The sequence below is a fragment of the Gracilinanus agilis genome, chromosome 2 (assembly GCF_016433145.1).
Source record: "Gracilinanus agilis isolate LMUSP501 chromosome 2, AgileGrace, whole genome shotgun sequence".
Taxonomy (NCBI): Eukaryota; Metazoa; Chordata; class Mammalia; order Didelphimorphia; family Didelphidae; genus Gracilinanus; species Gracilinanus agilis.
Window position 1 is genome coordinate 40,189,318 of NC_058131.1, and position 20,447 is coordinate 40,209,764.

General features: G+C 52.3%; 1 protein-coding gene across 1 annotated transcript in view; it reads left to right on the top strand.

Annotated features, from left to right (window-relative positions):
- Positions 1 to 20,447, top strand: part of MMP15 (matrix metallopeptidase 15) — a 31,966-nt gene that overhangs the window by 3,226 nt on the left and 8,293 nt on the right. The window contains exons 2-5 of the mRNA XM_044659357.1: positions 17,432 to 17,580; positions 17,794 to 17,916; positions 18,869 to 19,176; positions 20,259 to 20,420. Of these exons, the coding sequence (XP_044515292.1) occupies positions 17,432 to 17,580; positions 17,794 to 17,916; positions 18,869 to 19,176; positions 20,259 to 20,420 (742 nt within the window). The remainder of the gene's footprint in view (positions 1 to 17,431; positions 17,581 to 17,793; positions 17,917 to 18,868; positions 19,177 to 20,258; positions 20,421 to 20,447) is intronic.

Here is a 20,447-nt window from a genome sequence, read left to right on the forward strand (position 1 = left end):
TACAGTGGATAGAGCTCGAGTCAGGGAAGATCCGAGTTCAAATCCGCCTTCAGACACTTACTGGCTGCATGATCCTGGGCGAGTCACACAACCTCTACATGTCTCATTTTCCCCATCTGTAAAATAGGGACAAATAATAGCACCTATTTCCGAGGGCAGCAGCGAGGTCAAATGAGATCCGAATTGCATCATTTTCCTTATTATTAAAGGCTCCTTTGGACCAGTCTCACAGTTGCCCCCCTAGTTCCAGCCTTCTGTCATGGCTTCTAACTGGTCTCCCTCCCCAGCTCAGGTCTTCTCCTTCTAACCCATCTTCTGTTCAGTGGTCAGAGGGATGCCCCCCTCATCAGCCATCTCCCAACTCCAGAAGCTCCCCCGGCTCCCAGTGACCTCCAGGATCAAATGGAAACTCCTCCTTTGGACTCTGAGAGCCCCTCACCCTCGGAACCCCTCCGCCCCTCCGCGGTCCATCAACGCCAGCCTTGTTCCTCATCCTGGACCCTCCATTTCCTGCCTTTTGCCTTTGTCCTGGCAGCCTTCCATGCCTTGAACACCCTTCTCCCTCACCCCTGACTCCCTCCCAGGCTCAACTGAAACCCTACCTTCCTTTTCCTTTCTCTCAGCCCCCTAATCCCACCCCCAGTGGCTAATGCCTTCCTTTCCCTCTGAGATTACCTTCCACTTACTCTGTAGAAATACTTATTTTTTATGTGTTGTCTCCCCACTAGAATGTGAGCTCTTCAGAGGTAGGGAAAGGAAAAAAACAAACATTTATTGAGTATCTACTGTATGCTCAGGGCTTTACAAAAGTATTGTGCTGTTGGATCCTCACAACAGCCTTGGGAGGTAGAGGCTGTTATCTCCATTTTAAAGAGGAGGAAACTGAGGCAAACAGAGGTGAAGTGACTTGCTCAGGGTCACACAGCTAGAAGTGTCTGAAGAGAGAAAAATATGATCTCTTTGGATCCTCACAACAACCTTGGGAGGTAGGGGCAGCTGGGTAGCTCAGTGGATTGAGAGTTAGGCCTAGAGACGGGAGGTCCTAGGTTCAAATCTGGCCTCTGACATTTCCCAGCTGGGTGACCCTGGGCAAGTCACTTGACCCCCATTGCCCACCCTTACCATTCTTCCACCTAGAAGCCAATACACAGAAGTTAAGGGTTTAAAAAAATTAAAAAAAAAAAACAACCTTGGGAGGTAGATCCTGTTATTATCTCCATTTTACAGATGAGGAAACTGAGGCAAACAGAGGTGAAACGACTTACTATGAGTTACACAGCTCAGAAGTAGTTGAGCTGGATTTGAATTTGAATCTTCTTGACTTACAAATCCACTGAGCCACCTAGCTACCATGATCCCATGCTTTTGCCTTTCTTTGGACCCCCAACCCTTGGCACGATGCCTGGCACATAGTCTGCATTCACAAGTGGCTGCTGACCAACTCGTTGGCATCAGCATTATATTTTACAGCTGATTGCCTCCCTAATTCACTGAGATAGGAGGCGTCCTCAAAGCCTGCTGTTTCCCTCTTCTGACCTCTAGATGACAATCTTTGGTATTCCCTTCCTTTCTCCAGTCCCGAATTACCATGAAAAGAGAAAAGAATGGGCAGCTGATGGTCCCCTTTCTTGCCCAGAGCCCAGGACCTCTGAGAGGAGAGAGCCTTGGTTCAGGAGCTGGAACTTCAAGCTCAGTTTCTAAGTTTAGTCAACAGTTATTGATTGAGCCTGCCCTGGGCACAGCCACTAGGATACCCTAAAAAGTGACAGGATAGACGGGTGCCATAGCAACCACATTACACTTGGATGCAGTCAACAAACACGTCCTGTCCTATGTGCTGGGCATGCAAATAAAGAGAATGAGACCATTTCTGCTCTCCGTTCTGTTTCGTGATGCTACCATTTAATATCCGTCTGTCATTAAGGAACATGTTAGCCTTATCCAAAAAATGAAGAGATTGGACGGGAGGGGGTGGCCTGGGGTCCCTGGCTGCTCTAAAATCCCATCATCCACTACACTGAATCTGGGTCAAAAAGGCAACTGTAGCCCTCGACAATCCACTAACCCAAGACTCGGGATGAAAAACATAAAGCCTTTGACAAAGATGGTGAACAAGAAAGATAACCCTGTCTTCCCATATGACATCCTACCGTGCCTCTACCAAAGAGGGGATCGTGGGACAGATGGACCCTTCCTTCTAGGCATCGGGCTAGTCCAGAGGAAAGCCGAAACCATGGGATTTCCATGATCTCAGCTAGGGAAGATTCACATTCCTGGAGCTTTATGGAACAAGACTCCCTTCATCCCTCACCTGCTCCCCAGAATGCGATCTTTTCTGTCCATCTTCCCAACCTCCTCAAGAGGGAGGCTCTGGTTCCTCTCCCAAAGGACTCCTGAAGATGCGATGCCTCCTCTGTTGAGCTGATACTGCCGCCCCTCCTTCCCCTCCCCAGAGGAAATAATTAAATACACAAGCTTGACTGAACAAGAAGAAGGGAGACCTAAACCACAGGAGTTTCACAGATTGCTAAGAAGGGAGCTTTGGGGTAACTAGGAAGAAGGCAGAAGACCTCCGTTCAAATCCTGCCTCATAACTTTCTGTATGGTTTGGGGCAACTCATTTAGCCATCTGAGCATCAGTTTCCTCACCTGAAAAATGGGAGAAATATAGCATCTCTCTCCCAGGGTGGTTGTAAGGAACTAATGAGATAATACCTCTAAAGAGCTTTGCAAACCATATCCTACTCTATTAGCCCACCACCGGTGACCGCACCCAGATCCAGGGATCCCTAAGCAATAGAAGCGTGGCTCTCCGTGGGTCAGATGTTGAGCCTAGACCAAGGGCCTGGGGGAAAGGGCAGCTGGTCATCGATGCTGGCCCTTCGCTTCCAGGGCTTCGGTCCAGGCAGCTCATTTTCCTTTTTGGCTGAGGCCTCTGGGAGTGACTTAAGCTTCTCATGTTTGCTTTTGGGTTTTTTTTTTTCTTTTTGGCTAAACTAAATATTTCCTTCTGCGCCCTCCACCCCCCAGAGGGGGAGAGAGGACCACTCGTTTGGCTGTCCCCAAGCCGACTAGAGCCCACCGCCCTGAGCCAGGTGACCCCGGCTCCGTGTCTCTGGGTGGAGAGCCAAGCTAGCCGAAGCGTGAACACACCTGGCCGCCTTTCGATGACTCACCGAGGGAGCTTTGGGAGCCTGAGCAACCTTTGAAACTGGATAACACCACCAAGCAACGGGGCAGGGTCTGTTTGTTTTCCTTCTGTTTCTGGCTGCAAATTGCAGCCGTGCCTCCAAGCACATGCCCGGCTTCTTAAAAGGCGCCGGACAAAGAGGACTCGAGATGGCTAAGGAAAGCAGCCGGACAGGAACGAGCCGGACGCCCCCGACAGGCCACGGGTGGCCCGGTGGGACAGACCCAGTTACAGGATACTTGATCTTAGCGCATCTGGCAAAGGTCAGCCCATCTAGGCCTTGACCCAGCTCCTTGGAAGCCGCTCGTGGCCCTTCTCGCTTCTCGTTCCCCTCCCCACCGAGGTGCCGTGAGGGTGCTCCAAGGAGGGAGGGGAGCTCCCAGGATTCTCGCAGATAAACCTTGGAGAGGAAAGCCAGTGCCTGCAGGTTTTCCTCCGAAGCCAGGAGGTAAACAGAGTGCGGCGGATTTGGAAACGTGCTAGTGGGGCAAGGCTCGCTCCCCAACACCAGTGGAAAATGCAGGGAGGGAATGGGAGAGCTGCTGTTCTGAAGCTGACCCTGCCGTGCCGATCTTAACCCACAGCATGGCGCCAGGGACTTAGGAGGCACTTCATAAATGTTTATCGAGGGGGCAGCTGGGTGGCCAGTGGATAGAGAGCCAGACCTAGAGTGGGAGGTCCTGAATTCAAATCTGGCCTCAGACACGTCCTAGCTGGGCCACCCTGGGCAAGTCACATAACACCCCCCATTGCCTAGCCCTTGCTGCTCTTCTGCCTCAGAACCAATCCACAGTACGGGTTCTAAGATGGAAGGGTTTTAAGATAAATAAATAAATAAACGTTTAGCCACTGCTATGAAGCCCAGGATCCTTCATGCTCTCTTTCCCCCATTTGCTTGTGGCTCCCACCGCACAACTGCCTGGAATAGTAGACGTGGGGGGGACCCACTGGATTTGGAGTCAAACTGTCTAGGTTTAAAATTGCAGCTCTGGGACGACCTGTCCTGCTTTGGACAAGTCCCTTAAGCTTCCCAGGCCTCGGTTTCCTCCTGTGTAAAATGAGAAGAGCGGATTAGATGGTCTCCCAGGACCCTTCTCGCCGTGAATCCTCCGATCATATTCCTTGGGTATCTGCCTCCGGCACAGCTGAGCTGTGTCACGGGCTGTCATTTGGGGCCCCCCATCAGTGGCTGCTGGCCCAAAGAAGGCTCCAAGACAAACCACCAACAGATGGTCATTCATCGCTCTGGCCTGGCAGCTCAACTTTTGGGGGCCATTTAGCATCCTCCTCCTGCTGCAGGCTCCTGGGGTAGAAATGGATTAAAACAGTGGGCCGGTGGAGACCCAGCAGGCGATCATCTGCCCCTCTCTTCAGGTTTCCAGTTCAGATTCAAAAAGGAGGCCTCGGACTGAATGGGAGGATGGCCCACGGGCAGCCGTGACCAAGTGCTCGTTCAGCTGTGTCCTACTCTTTGAGATCCCTTCTGGAGTTTTCCTGGCAAGGAGAGTGGAGCGATTTACCATTTCCTTCTCCAGCTTATTTGTCAGAGGTGGAGACCAAGTGAAATGACCTGTCTAGGGTCACCCAGCTAGGAAGTGTCTGAAGCCAAATTTGAGCTCAGGAAGAGGAGTCCTCCCGACTCTAAGGCGCAGTACTCTATCCAACTCGCTGATGGTAGACTTCTTGGGGGCAAAGGCTGGATCACTGGCTTTGGGGTACTCCCAGGGCCTCAGATGGTATCCAGAACCTAGAAGGAACCTCATACTTATTAATATCCATAAAGAAATTTGAAGCTTTCTGCACCAAAGAGCAAACGATGAGTATTCTGCAGCAGACCTGGGTTCGAATGCTGAGTTTATTCAGAGCTCCTGATGTGTGATCCCCATGGAAACTTCATCTCGGCTTTGGAGCCCAAGGTAGAACTACTTTTAAATTCTCCTACAGTTACCGTCCTAGGATTCATGCTCCTGCCTCAGACGCTGTTCAGTCTAAAGCTGGGCTAAGAATTTACCAGCTGAGGAGCGGCTAAGGGGCTCAGTAGATCGAGAGCCAGGCCTAGAGATGGGAAATCCTGGGTTCAAATGTGGCCTCAGTCACTTCCCAGCTGTGTGATCCTGGGCAAGTCACTTCACCCCCATTGCCCAGCCCTTATCGCTCTTCTCCCTTAGAACCAGTACACAGTATTGCTCTAAGAAGGAAGGTGAGGGATTTGGGCTTGTTTTTTAAAGACTATTATCTGCTGGTCCATCCAAAATTTGGAAATAAAAATAGGCATCGGAGCTTCCCTTCAGGCCATCAGTGACCTTATGCAGCCTTGCTGGAAGGAGCATCAAGTGCAAGGAAGGACTTCAGTCAGCAGATAGGCTTCAGAAGAGGAACATGGGTCCAATCAGGAGCCAGATTAAATGCCAGGCTAAGGGGAGTGGAGAACCATGGAAGGTGCCTGAGCAGAAGAGTGACAGCTTCTTTGTTAAGATTATTTCTTTGAGAAATATGCGGAGTTTGACTAGGAAAAGGAAGAAGCTAGAAACAGAAACCAGTTAGAAGCTATTTCCAATGAAGTCTGGCAAGAGGTGACCTAGAGTGGGGTCTTCTTCATGACTGGAGAGAAGGGGACAAATAAGAGATGTTATACAGGGAGAATTGACAAGACACGTCAAGAATTGGATGTGATGATCGCTTCTTGGCCTTTTGGCTAAGATCAAGTGTCGAATTGGATGTGATGGCCAAGAACCAAGATCATGAAATGTGATCGACTTGAAAGACAATAGGGCCCTGGGAGAAGCTAGATGGCTCAGTGGATAGAGAGAGAAGCCTAGAAATCAGAGGTCCTGGGTTCAAATCTGGCCTCAGACACTTCCCAGCTGTGTGACCCTGAGCAAGTCACTTAACCCCCATTGCCTAGCCCTTACTGCTCTTCTGCCTTGGAACCGATCCATAGAACTGATTCTAAGACAGAAGGGAAGAGAAGGGGAGGGGGAAAGAGAGACAGACAGACAGACAGACAGACAGACACACACACACACACACAGAGAGAGAGACATAGATAGACGGAGAGAAGATGGAAAAAGGAGAGAGGGTGACAGAGGGAGAGAGAAGAGAGAGAGAGAGAGAGAGAATATGAATGAATGAATGAATGAATGAATGAATGAATGAATGAATGAATGAAAATGGAGCCCTTAATAGAAAGTTTAGGGAAGATGCAGGTTTAGTCAGGAAGATAATGAGCCCCAATTGGTTGGGCTATCTGAGAGGTAGCTGGTAGCTACGGGTTGTTTTTGGATGTGCTCCATCCAGATTGCTCAGACTGTGACATGTAGTTGATGAGGTAGAACTGTTATTCCATCACCAAGCATCTATCTTTTTTCATTTTTTTTATTTTTTAAAAACCTTGCCTTCTATCTTAGACTCAATACTGGGTATTGGTTCTAAGGCAGAAGAGTGGTAAGGGCTAGGCAATGGGGATAAAGTGACTCTCCCAGGGTCACACAGCTAGGAAGTGTCTGAGGTCAGATTTGAACCCAGGGCCTCTCATCTCTGGGCTTGGCTCTCCATCCACTGGGCCACCCAGCTGCCCCCCATCACCAAGCATTTAAATAGGTGGCTAGGTGGCTCAGTGGGTAGAGTGCTAGGCTTGGAGTCAGGTAAACCTAAGTTCAAATCCAGCCTCGCACACATACTAGTTGGATAACTCTGGGCAAGTCCCTTAACCTCTGTTTGCCTTAATCCACTGGAGAAGGAAATGGTAAACCAGTCCAGTATCTTTGCCAAGAAAACCCCCTGGACAGTATGGTGCTTGGGGTCATGAAGAGTCAGACGACTAAACAACAGCAATGTGTCAGATGCCGGGCTGGGAGCCAGGGATACAAGCACAAAGAATGAAACGATCCCTTTTCTCCTAGAGCTTACCGTCGGTCTGAGAAGACACGCACCCCCAGCACTGTATCTCAAAGGAAAGGAAGCATTCTCTGAGGCATGAGACAGAAGAGAAGCCCATTCCAGCCTTGGGGAATGGCCTGTGCAAAGACACGGAGATGGGAGATTGGAGCGACAGGTGTGAGGAATGGAGAGAGCCAGTGTGAGCATCCCGGAATTTGGGAAGAGGAATAACAGGAGTCACTAGAAAGATTGGTGGGGCCAGATTGGGAAGAATTTTCGAGACCAAACAAAAGAGTTTATGTTTTATCCTAGAGGCAATAGGGAGCCAAAGGAGTCTGAGGAGGGGAGTGACATCATCAGATTTGTGCTTGAGAAAAATCATTTTGACAGCTGCGTGGAGGATGGATTCATATTGAGAGAATTGATGTGGAAAGGCCAGTTGGGAAGCCATTGCACTCCTCTAGGAAAGAGGTGATGAAGGTCTAAGATAGTTGCTATGGGAGTGCAAAGGAGTAGAAATGTGTGAGAGAGATGATGGAGGTAGAAACGGATTCCGTATGTGGTATGGAGGAGAGTAAGTAACCGAGGAGGATGCTGAGAATAAACCTGCGACACCAGGAGAAGGTTGTGTCCTTGAGGGGAGAGTTTGCAGGGAAAGATCACGAGCTCAGCTTTGGACAGGTTGGTGGCTTCGAGACCTGGACTTTGGAATGGCCGATTGGCAATTAGTGGTAGAGAGCCAGAACTCAGGGGAGAAAGAGGCTGGACACAAAGCTCTGTGAGTCATCTGGAGAGCAACCGCAATTAAACCAATGAGTGCTGACTAGGACTGAGCCCTGGGGTTAGAGCCACAGTTTAATCCATGTGCTATGGATAAATGACTCGGCAAAGGAGACTGAGGAGGTGCAGTTAGACCGGTAGGAGAACCGAGAGAGAGTGGCATCCCTGAAGCCCAGAGGAGAGAGTTTATTGCAGGAGAAAGTTGTTAGCTGTGTCATATGCAACAGAGAAGTCCAGGAGGAAGAGGGTCTCCAAAAGATCGTAGACAGTCCTGGAGACTGGGAGGTGGTCCTGGGTAGATACTTCCTAGCTGTGTGACCCTGGGCAAGTCACTTAACCTCCACTGCCTAGCCCTTATCGTTCCTCTGCCTTGGAACCAATACATAAGATTAATTTTAAGGCAGAAAGTTGTTTTTTTTTTAATGATTTTTTTTAACATCACCTACTTTTCACAGTTTTTAACTTTCTTCTCCCAGACAACCATCTCTATAAAGAAAAAAGTTCATCAAAACAAACCAACCCCAAAACCAAGGTCAATGTTCCTTGTGTTATTTCATATCCATAGTATCTGGGTCTCCTAGCCACAGAAGAGAGAGAGCTTTCTCGCTTCCCTTAAATCTTTAGCAGCTTTGAGATTTGATTATTTCCATTTACATTGTTACAGTCCTTGTCTAAATTCTTTTCCCGGTTCTCACTTTACTTTGTATCAGTTCATAAAGTCTTCCTACACTTTTTTGGTGCTTCCTGTTCCTTCTCCCTCACAGTGCCGCGAGGTCCCATTTTAGTCGTGGGTCCCATTTGTTCAGTCGTTACCCATTGGGTGGGCACCCATTTTGGCGATCAGTTTCCCTTTGGCTGAAGGCCTGTCCGGGATTGAGGGCTTCGACCTTTGTGCAGCTGGTGACGCTGTTTGTCGGTCACTCCTTCCTCCTCAATGTGACTGTGCGTTTGCCTCGTTAGCTTTCCACTGTCTGACTGCTCCTTCCTGTCTCCTTGGCTGGTCATCGGTTGTCCCCTACGTGATGAACATGCATCTCTCTTGGGAAGAGATTCTGGGCTCTGTGCTTGAGGCAGCCAGGTGGTGCAGGAACTAGTCAAGAAGACCCGAGTTCAAATCCCAGCTCAGGCATTTACAATCTGTATGATTCTAGGCAAGTCACTTAACCTCTGTTTCCTGGAGTTTCCTCAGCTGTAAAATGGGAGATACAATGGCTCCTCCCTTCCAGAATTGTTGGATCGAATGAGATAATATTTATTATGTGCATAGCAAATGCCGACATATCGCAGGCGCTATAATAAATTCTGGATATTATGATACTCTCTCCCTTGGTAATCACATCTGTTCTTTAGCTTTATGTGTCATCTCTATGCAAATAGCACCTAGATCTAACTCTGCAGCCCTCATCTCTTTCCTGATCTCCACTTCTTCTGTGTCACATACTTTCCTCCTGCGTGTCCCGTTGGCATCTCAAACATATCTGAGATGGAATGAACTATTTCACTCCCAAACCCAACTTTCCTCTGAACTCTGTGGTTGAGGCACCATCGTCTTCCTGGTCACCTTGACGGCCGCTCTGGCTTCTTCTTATTTCCCCTCCAGCTCTAATCAGTGGCCGCCTTTGGTCAGTTCTCCCTCTACAAGGTTCCTTCCACCCACCACTGGACCGACCACCTTAGAGCATCTCTTGCCTCCTTGGTATAATAACCTTCTAATTGACGTTTCCCTTTCTTTTATCTCCCTTCTTCTCTTCATATCTTCCCCCCCAAAAAAATCTTTTTTTAAACCTTTATCTTCCATTTTGGAATCAATATGGTGTGTTGGTTCTAAGGGAGAAGAACAGGAAGGACGAGGCAATAGGGGTTCACACAGCTAGGACATATTGAAGGCAGATTTGAACCCAGGACTTCTGGTCTGCACGGAGCCACTTAGAACCCCAATCCCAAAAGAATCTTAAAGCCTTGATGGGTCTGTGTTGTTGTCCTGCTCCCCATGACCTGTTGGCTAAAGAAAACCCCTCTACAGTTTGTCTTCCCAACCTTATTTCATTCACATTCCTCAGCCTCAACCTCCATCCCTTACCACACTCTGCATTCACACAAGCCTTCCTGCTTGCTCAGAATATCCTCTCTGGGGGCAGCTGGGTAGCTCAGTGGATTGAGAGCCAGGCCTAGAGGCAGGAGGTCCTGGGTTCAAATCTGGCTTCAAGACACTTCCTAGCTATGTGACCCTGGGCAAGTCACTTGACCCCCATTGCCCACCCTTACTGCCCTTCTGCCTTGGAACCAATACACAGCATTGATTCTAAGATGGAAGGTGAGGGTTTAAAAAACAAATACTATCTCTGTCCCTTTTACTTCTCGGAACCTTTGCCAGCCTTCAAAGCTCCACTTAGGTGGCACCTCCAAGAGAATGTAAAGCCCTTGAGAGCAGGGCTAGTTCGTTCTTATCTTTTCACTGTGCCTTGCCCAGCGTAGGCATTTACATTGTTGTGGCTGAGTCATTTCAGTCCTGTCCAACTCTTCATGACCCCGTTTGGGGTTTTCTTGGCAGAGATCCTGGCGTGGTTTGTCATTTCCTTCTCCAGCTCATTTTACAGATGAGGACATTGAGGCAGAGTTAATTGACTTGCCCAGGGTCACATAGTTAGTATCTGAGGCTGGATTTGAACTCATGAAGAATTAGAGCTCGACGTTTTATCTACTTCACCTACCTTCTCTAGGGACTTAAAATTTGAGCTTAAAATGAGTCAAATGACCATAAAAGCTATCCTAAAGGCAGTAAGTTCTAACAGCCAAGTGAAGAGGGACAGGAGCTGAGCCAAAGCCAGGATAATAGCTAAGATGGAGGGGCCAAGGTACTTTAATGGCCTGGGATTTGGAGTCACAGGATTCAGAATGAGTCAACGGTGTGATAATGGCGGCCAAGAAGGCTGATGTAGGTCTAGCTGTATTCAAAGCATCAGAGTCTCCAGGCCCATAGACTTGATGATCGTGTGCATGGAGTATTGGGTTCACTTCAGAGCACAGAGAATATCCATAGGAGGCAGTCAGAATGGTCAAAGAAAGGCCATGCGGCCAGTGAGATGGCTCGGTGGTTAGAGAGCCAGGCCTGGAGACTGGTGTTCTCAGGCAGTTCCTAGCTGTGTGACCCTGGGCAAGCCACTTAACCCCCTTTGCCTGGCCCTAACCTGCTCTTCTGCCTTAGAACCAATACACAGTATTGTTCTGCCCTCTGGGAATTGGTTGATGGAACTGGGGAGTGTTGAGCGTGGCAGAGGGGAAGATTTAGATGGGGAGAGGATGAGATGTGATGGCATGGAAGAGTCCCGAGAAACAGATTTAGGTCTGATGTGAGCACATACTTAGCCACCATGAGAGCTGTCCGAGAGTGGGAGGTTCCTTCTCGGGGGTCCCCAGGGAAAATCGAGATGGCCACTCTTTGGGCATGTAACAGAAGGGATTCTTTTTCCAGGACTAGATGGCCTCTTGGGTCCCTTCCAGAGTCCAGCTCTGAGACACTGAGATTTCCCTTTCTAAACTATAAGTAAATTAGGCAAACACAGACTACTGTACTTGTCAGATATCTGGGAAAGGAAAGGATTTAAAACCAAGCAAGAGTTAGGAAAAAATTTCAAAATGTAAAATAAATAATTTTGATAACATTAAATTAAAAGGTTTTTGTACAAACAAAACCAATGCTACCAAAATTAGAAGGGAATCAACAAATTGGGAAAAAAAAGCTTTATAACAAAAAACTCTGACAGAGGTCTAATTACTCAAATATATAAAGAACTAAAGCAATTGTACAAAAATATCAAGCCATTCCCCAATTGATAAATGGGCAAGGGACATGAATAGGCAATTTTCAGATTGAAGGGTGGTTTCTGCCCCTATCTTAGACCCCTTGTTCATCATTTCATCCCGGGGGCCCTGGGTAAAAGAGGGAAGGCTGGATCGAATTCAGTCCTCTCTAAGGTCCCTTTTAGTTCTCAGTCCTGTGTCCACAAGATTGATTTGCCTCGTCTACACTTGGAATCGCTCCTTGGACCAGCAGTGACTTTCAGATCTGCAGTTTCCCTTGGTAGAGTCCACCAGTGGATGAAAAGTAAACCCCAGCCAGGGTCTGTTTCAGAAGAGGCTGGCCCCTAGGATGGGCCCCACGGCCCTTTGCTGGCAACCTGGAGCAGGCCGGAGAGCCCTCCTGATCGCTGGCCAATGGCCAGCACAGAAACTGTGGGCAAACAGCCACCTCCGCTCAACCCCACCCATGCCCTCGCCCATAGGCCAAAGGGCCTGTTTGGTTATTTCCTCAGTGGAGTCTGTGGTCAGGACAAGTGTAGGAAAGTGTTCACCTCCAGTTCCAGGGAACCGGTTGCTGGGGGTTGATCTGTTGGACCTTGGCTTGAGTGGACAGTCTATAAACAGCATCAGAGGGGAGAGGCCCAGGTCCCCTTTGTCAAACTCCGAGGTCCCCATTCCCCCCACGGCTGTCAGCACCTCTCCCCCAGACCCAGGTTCCTTCCCCATCTCCTGCCTCTGATCTTGCTTCCTCCTCTCACTCATACCCCAGCTGGCCTGTGTCTTCCTTTGTTTCTCTGTCCTCTGGACTGCCAGACTGCTGGGTAAGGTGGGATGGTGCCCCAGTGGTCAGAGGCCCTCTGGACTGGAATTCAAAGGGGTAGCCTTGCCCCCATCCCCCAACCCCACCCTTCCTCCCCCCAGGAAGGGTCTTTGTGGCTCAGGAGAGGGACAGCGATGCAGATAAGGACCTCCCACCCACCCCCAAGCCTCCAGTGTGTCAGGATGGATCAGCTGAGCCGGAGCAGACCCAGGCGGAGAATGTCCTTATCAGCCAGGCCTAGATAGAGCTCCCAGGGAAGGTCTGGACACTGCTGGAGCTCTCATTGTCTCAGAGGAACCAGGAAAAGCTGGGATTTGGCTGTGAGCTCAGCCAGCTCTGGGGGGAGGGAGATGGGCCGCCTAGAAGTGGATTATCATCGATCCTGGTGTCTGGCTTCCCAGACGGGCCCATCGGAGATCCACTGTCTGCCCAGCAGGCAGCCCCTCCACTCTGCCCCCAGAGTCGGCCCCAAGCTGGCAGCCAGGCCAATCTCCTGGATCCTGAGCCATTCCACAAAGGTCCTAAGATAGGCCATTGTGAGAAGGACAATCCACAGCCCTGCCCCTCTTTGGGAGGCCTTCAGGGACCCCAGTGAGAGGAGGGCAAGGGCCAGCCAGAAAAGCTGTGCAACCCAGCTGGGATTGGGCCCTTTCTGAAACTTGGCCTACTCTGGCTCACTTACTCTGAGCGCCTTTCAGGTTCAGCCCATCCTTCCCAGCCATCTCCCCGGGACGGCACACAGTGGGCTCCTTTCCCAGATCTCTAGGCTCCGGCCTCCGTCTGGCAGGGCCATTGAGCTCTCAAGACCCAGCAGCGCATGCTTCAGAGCTCGGCCTTGGGGTCTTCCCCCTCGTTGGACGGGCCGCTTCCTGAGGTCCAGCTAGAGGGCTCTTGCCTGTCCTGTGGCATTTTCTTAAACCCTCGCCTCCTGTTTTATCAATACGAAGGCTCAGTCCCGGGGCAGAAGAGCAGTGAGGGCCAGGCAGTGGAGTCCAGTGACTTGCCCAGGGTCCCCCGGCAGCACTTGGTAGAATTCTCTTCCCTTCCAAGATTTACAAAATGCTTTCTTTAGTCGTCCCTGTTCCATGGGGCAGCTAGGAAAGGCTCGGGAGCCCGAGGACCCAGGTTCAAATTCTGTTTCTTCCCCCTTAATACCTGTGTGAGGGGGTCATGGAGAGTCAGGCAGAATGGAGACAACTGCCCACCCAGGACTCTGGGCCATTCCCTTCAGTGGGTCAGACAGCCCGAGTTTAGGATAAATGGGAAAAGCAGTCCCTGCCCTGGAGACGCTTCCTTCACCTGTCTGTAAGCGGAGGCAGCTGGGCTTCAAAGTGCCGTCCCTATCCTTAAGGTCATCCCCATCTTCCATTTGAGGAAACTGAGGCTTAGGGGATGGAAGGGGCCCGGCAAACAGCTGGAAACCAGTTCTCGTCCCAAGAGTCCAGGCTGCCAGGTCCCTGTTGGACGGAACAGCCATGAAACAGCACCTACTGTGTGCCAAGTACTGTGTCAGCCCTGGGGACACAAATAGAAGGAAGGAGACCGTCCCTGGGGCCATTTTACAGGAGGGGGAGAGTTCAAGGCCTTGCCTAGCTGAGTCCCCGAAATCCTGACCCCACCTAAGTCTGTTATTCTTTCTGCCACACTGGATTCAGAAGCAGGACAAGGGAGAAGCATCTCCCCTGGGTGGCACAGTCCTTCGGGGGTCTCGTGTGCCCCCCACTCCTCCCTAGAGAGGGGAATTCTTCCCCTGACCTCAGTTGGGAGCCGCCATCTTGGTTTCTCTAACTGCCTCCTGGGGAATAGGGAGATGGTTTGGGGGCCTCAGCGAGCAGCCCAGCTCTCTCTCTCTAGGAGATGAGTCAGCCAGCCCGATGCTGGGGGCCCGGATTGACCCCCTGCCTGGATGGCATTTACCCCATCCCCTGGGCTCCCCATTCCCATTGAAGCCCATTTGCATGATCTCAGGAAACTTCATTAGGATCCTCCTGAAAAGGCCCTCAGGAAGGAAGGAGAAACCCAGCATGGCGCCACGTGATGACACCCCGTGTCTGCCGCTGATTTATAAGCGCCTGGCATCCGGCCACCCGAGCCCGCCAGGAGGGCCGAGCAGAATTGATCAGCTTTTTTCTCGGTGTCTCAGTTCCACCCTCCTTCATTTCCCCATCAGCCCCTGCCCCGCCATTTCCTGCCCCCTCCCCGCCGGCTGCTCTCCTGAAAAAGGTGAGGGCCCGGCTTCCTGGTAGTTTAATGCCAGTGCGGCTCCTCTGGGGGTAATTGCCCGGAGGGGGGAGACGACCCCATTTCCTCTGGCTCAGGAGGGAAGTTTTATCACTTGACCTTTTCCCTGGCCCCCGCTCCTCCCCCTCTGCCTTTGGGACCCTTCCTTAACCCCATCGGCTCCTGGCTGGGATGCTGGCCAGCCCCAGAGGAGAGAAGCCAGGCCTGACACCGGAGGGGCCTTGGGTCCGGCCTGCCCCCTCACCTTCCAGGAAACCAAAGGCTGAGACTAGAAGACCCCTTCTGGCTCTCCGAGTTCTGGAAGCCCAGAGCCTCTGAAAGCTGCCCCGCTTGGCGGCAACAGCCAGACCCATTCAAAAAGATAGATATTTGGGGAAATAAAGTCTCTCTGAAGAAAAAGGAATGGTCAAAAATCATCTGAAATTGGATCGTGTCCTATAGGGCAGCAAATGCATATAAATCAAAATTTATGTGCCATAAAATCTCAAAATCAGTATTTTGAGAGGGGTAGCTAGGTAGCTCAGTGGATAGAGCACCAGGCCTGGAGTCCCGAGGTCCTGGGTTCAAATTTGACCTCAGACACGTCCTAGCTGAGTGATCCTGGGCGAGTCACTTAACCCCCATTGCCTATGTAAAACTAATCATCATCATAATAGCAGCTGCCTCCAATGAGAACGTATTTCTTTTTAAAGCTCCTAACCCAGGGCCTGGCACCTAGTAGGGGGTTAATAAATGCTTATTTCCCTCCAGCCCCTTCCTTTTATAAGCAAACAAACAGAGACCCTTTGGGGGGAGGCACCTGGGACAGAGAGAGTCGAGATTCGAACCCGCGACCTGGGAGGGGGCGGTAGAAGTGTTTTACCCTTCAATGTACATCCTCCCCAGCCTCTCCGCGCTCTCCTTTCCCAGGAGCGGGGAGGGAAATGCCTGGCCTTAATTGGCTTAATCCTCTCTTCCATTCCTTCTCCTCCCCCTCCCCCTTCCCCCCCCTCCCCCATTTCCAATCAGCCGCTGCCCCGCAGGTGACCGAACGCTAACGGGAGGGGTTGGATTTATGTAAATACGACTCTGCAGGGGAGGGGGGCGCTGCTCCGGGTCCCTCACACCTCCCCCACCGGGGACTTTGGGGCTGGGGCGGAGCTCCTCTTCCTGCTTTCCCGGGTCCCTGAGATGCCTAATGAGCCATTGTCTCCCCGAGGGAGCCTCCCAGCTCCTCCCGCCGCCTCTGCCTCCTTTTATAAGTAGCTTCCGGGCTTCTTCCCGGTGGCGGGTGAGCCGGCTGGAGTGGAGTCCGGAAGACGTGGGCTTCACGTCCACTCCGGACCTCAGTCTTGTGTGTGTGCGTGTGAGCCTGGAGAAGGAGGGAGCGATCCTCCCCGAGCCTCCGTTTCTTTATCTGTAGAATGGACACAATGCTCGCAGTACCTGCCTCGGGCATGTCTTTTTTTAAAACAAGGGGTGCCTCCCGCCTTGAATCCCTACTGTAGGATGGTTCCGAAGAGCAGTGAGGGCTAGGCGGCGGGCTAGGCAGTGGACGGCCCCTCCCGTCCGGAGATGGACTCAGGCCTCGGAATTAGAATGAATCCCATCCTGGCTAAGTCACTTCACCTCATCTGCCTCCGTTTCTCCATCTGTAAAATGGGGGTCCATAATCGCTCCCCAGCAATTGTGAAAATCACTCAAAGCGTTTTGCCAACCCGGAAGCCTGGCAGGGCTGACGGCTGCAGGTCCGGCTTCTGCGGATCTCACCAACCCAGCTGGCCCTGAGCAGCCGCCCCCACGGATCCCCCTCCCCAGCCCCGGCGCAGCTCAGGAGAGCTGCCTTCTGCGTCCCTTCCGTGCTGGGGCTTCAGGGCTCGGGACTCTTGGGTCCAGCCAGTGTCAAAGGCTGCGGGAGGGAAGCGTCTGGGGAGCCGGAGGTGACGTCCCTGGCCGGGCCAGACCTCTGCCCCCATCCCGGCTCTGCAGACTCTTCCCTGAGGTTGGAGCCGGCCATATGGAGGTCTTTGGGGCGGCGGCCATTGTGCCCTGGTCAGGGGAGCCTCCTTGACAACCTTTTAGCGGTCCCCGAGTGGGATGGACTACTCTGGGAGGTAGTGAGTTTCTCATCACTGGAATTCTCCAAACGGAGACTAGAATAACTACTTGTTGGGGCCATTGTAAAGAGCTTTTCTGCTCAGAAATGGAGTTTGGGGTGGGTTGGTTTTTAACCCTCTCCTTTTTTCTTGGAATGGTTCCGAGGCAGAAGAGCTGTAAGGCCTAGGTAATGGGAGTTAAGTGACTTGCCCAGGGTCACCCAGCTGGGAAGTATCTGAGGCCGCATTGGAACCCACATTCTCCTGATTCCAGGCCTGGTGCTCTAGCCATTGTGCCACCTTGCAGCCCCTAAGCCATTTCAGAATAACCGAGCCCAGGAAAGGACAGATGATTTATTCTGGATCGTCTTTTGCCCAGCCAGGGCGTTTGTTTTGGTGCCCACTTTGTAGCATTGAAGCTTTTGCCCCCCTTGGTATGTCAGGAACCACGAGGGTTGGGTGGCTGCTGCCCGTCGGCCCCCTTGTCCTGCTGTGCCCCTTTACCCCCATCTTTCACTCACAGGGAATCCAAGACTGAGATCTGTAGAGGGGGTTGGAGGAGTCACTGAGGGATGGCCTTTTGGACCCAGGACATTGCCCTTCCGGGTTCTGACCCGTCCCGGCACCTTCTTTCTCTTCCCCCAGAACTGGCTGCGTTTCTACGGCTACCTCCCCCAGCCCAGCCGCCAGATGTCCACCATGAGGTCAGCTCAGATCCTGGCGTCTGCCATCTCCGAGATGCAGCGCTTCTATGGGATCACGGTCACCGGCGTGCTGGACGAGGAGACCAAAGCGTAAGTCCGTCTGCTGGGGACCCCGCGCCTCTCTCCTCCCTCCCTTCCTCTCCCCTCCGGACAGTGAATCCTTTACCAAGATGGCACCAGCTCTTGGCCTCCTGTTGGTCTCTGGATGGTCCCAGCCTTCCCTCCCGCCCATCTCCCCTCCCTGGGAACAGCATCAAGCCCTCCCTGCTCAGGAGCCCTGCCAGCGTGTTGTGTTGTCTGCAGGTGGATGAAGCGGCCTCGATGTGGGGTGCCGGACCAGTTTGGGGTACGGGTAAAAGCCAACATGAGGCGGAAACGTTACGCTCTCACCGGGAGGAAGTGGAACAGCCATCACCTGACCTTCAGGTAGTTTGCCGGCCAGAGGCCCTCCGCCCGGCCGCTGGCTTGGGAGGGGGAGATGGCCCTCCTGTGAGAAGTGTCCCCCCTGCGGAGGCCCCCCAGGAGCTCGTGTCCTGTCCCTAGCCAGGCCCTCCTGTCTGGGAGGTTTCCTTTCCCACACTTCCCCCCCAGCCATTCCCACCGCAGCCCCTCCGCGGGAGCCCACAGGGATGGGAAGGGGGCCCGGCTTCTCTGCGGGAGGCTCATCTCTGTGTACTCTCCCAGCCCAGGGCCGTCTCGGGCCTGCGGGGGCTCTCCCCAATGAGTTAAAGGCTCCCTCATCAGCTTCCCAGCTGTTCATCCCTCCCCTTCCCGAGAAGTTCCAGGCTGCCCTTGACGAGGACCTGGGGCTAATGGCAGGCTAGGCAGGGGGACAGAGGAGGAGTGGAAGCGTTTTCCCGGGCCCCCAAGTCCCAGGGGATGAAGAAGAAGCCCTGAGAAGAGAAGATCTGATGTGAGAGTAGCCAGGCCAGACCCCAGCTCGTCTGCTCCCTCCCCAGCGTTGCGGGAGGCTCAGGAGTCAAGTCCATTAGAGTCACAGTGGATTGGCCAAAACAGACTGATTTCGAGGCGCAGGCTCTGAGTTCAGGGCCGTTCCTTTAGCCTTTCTCTCCTAGTTTCCTCATTAGACTAGTAGCTCTTAAAGACCCTCTGATTTAGCGCTCCCCTCGGCCCTGGGAGACGAGCCCCTTAAGGGGGAGCACCCCCCAAAAAAAACAAGAAAAGGACCAAGATGAGGGAGAGTCGAGTCTGCCCATCTCGGTTCCCCCGCCAGCCACAAGAGCCTCAGGACCCCCTAGCTCCCCCGCAGGGAGAAAGAGGAAGCACTCCCCTAGTAGGAAGGGTTGCCCTTGGGACTATGGGAAGAAGGATCCCAGTGTGGTGGGTCCCTTCTCCCCACCCTTTCCATCCTCCCTAGCATCCAGAACTACACAGAGAAGCTGGGCTGGTACCACTCCTTTGAGGCGGTACGGCTGGCCTTCCGAGTGTGGGAGCAGGCCACTCCCCTGGTCTTCCAGGAGATCCCCTATGAGGATATCCGGCTACGGCGGCAGAAGGAGGCCGACATCATGGTGCTCTTTGCCTCTGGTTTCCACGGTGACAGCTCCCCCTTCGATGGGGTGGGAGGCTTTCTGGCCCATGCCTACTTCCCCGGGCCGGGCATGGGAGGAGACACCCATTTTGATGCCGATGAACCCTGGACCTTCTCCAACACAGACCTACACGGTGAGGCCAGCCGGCAGGAGGAAGGATGGGAGGTGGGGGGCTGGGGAGGTCCGGCTGGGTCCCGGGCTCTGGGGTCACCACCTTGCTCTCTTCTCCCCGTCATCCTGCCAGAGCACTTTTATGCCCGTGATCTCATTTATCCTCTAGCCACCCCCCCAAAGAGACACGGAGACAAAGATCCATCTTCCCGTTTGTCAGAGGGAAAACTGAGGTCCTGATTGGGGAAGCGGCTCCCCCAAGGTCCGAAGTAGAGCCAGGAGTAAACTCTGATCACTGTGTCAGCAACAGTGTGTCGGTCCACCTGGCTGGGCGTTCTCTCCATCGACGCCAGCCTAGACTAGGCACGTGATCTCGGATTCCATGCTTTGGGACCAGTTTGGTGCTAAGCAGCCAGGCTGCTCCTCGGACAACGTACAGGGTCCATCTGTGTATGATTACGCATTACTCTCCTTTTCCCTCCCAGCTTGGTAGGACCCGTCGGAGCTTGTACCCCCTGGCTTAGCCTTCAGGGACCCCAGGCGCCTTTCCAGGGAGACCTCAGAAGGCCTTTAGTAGGTCAGAGTAGTAGACTTTAAGGTACTCAAGGCATTTTACCCCACAACAGCTCTGTGAGCAAAAAGGGAATTATCCTCTTCTTACACATGAGGAAACTGAGTCAGAGAGAAGGAATGGCTTGCACCAGATCACACAGCTAGAAGATGGAAGAGCTTGGCCACAAACCCAAGTTTTCTGACTCCTTCTCTAGCCAGCTGTCCTTTTTGCCTCTAGAATAATTCTTTGAATCTAAGGGACAGTCCAGAGACCTGGTAGACCCTCTTTTACCTTCTGTCTTAGAATTAATACCAAATATCAGTTCCAAATCAGAAGAGCAGTAAGAGCCAGGCAATTGGGGTTGAATGACTTGCCCAGGGTCATACAGCTAGGAAGTATGTGAGGCCAGATGTGAACCCAGGACTCCTGGCTCTATCCACTGAGCCACCTAGCTGCCCCCCCTTCCCCCCCCCCCTTATATACCCTCTTAAGCCCTGCCAATTGCAAACAAGGTCCTAGGAAAGAGCATAACGTCTCTCCTTTTGCCTCAGGAAACAACCTCTTCCTGGTGGCTGTGCATGAGCTGGGCCATGCCCTGGGGCTGGAGCACTCCAACAACCCCAGTGCCATCATGGCACCCTTCTACCAATGGATGGACACGGACAACTTTCAGCTGCCTGAAGATGACCTCCGGGGCATCCAGCAGCTCTATGGTGAGTTTCGGTTTTCATGGGTGGGTA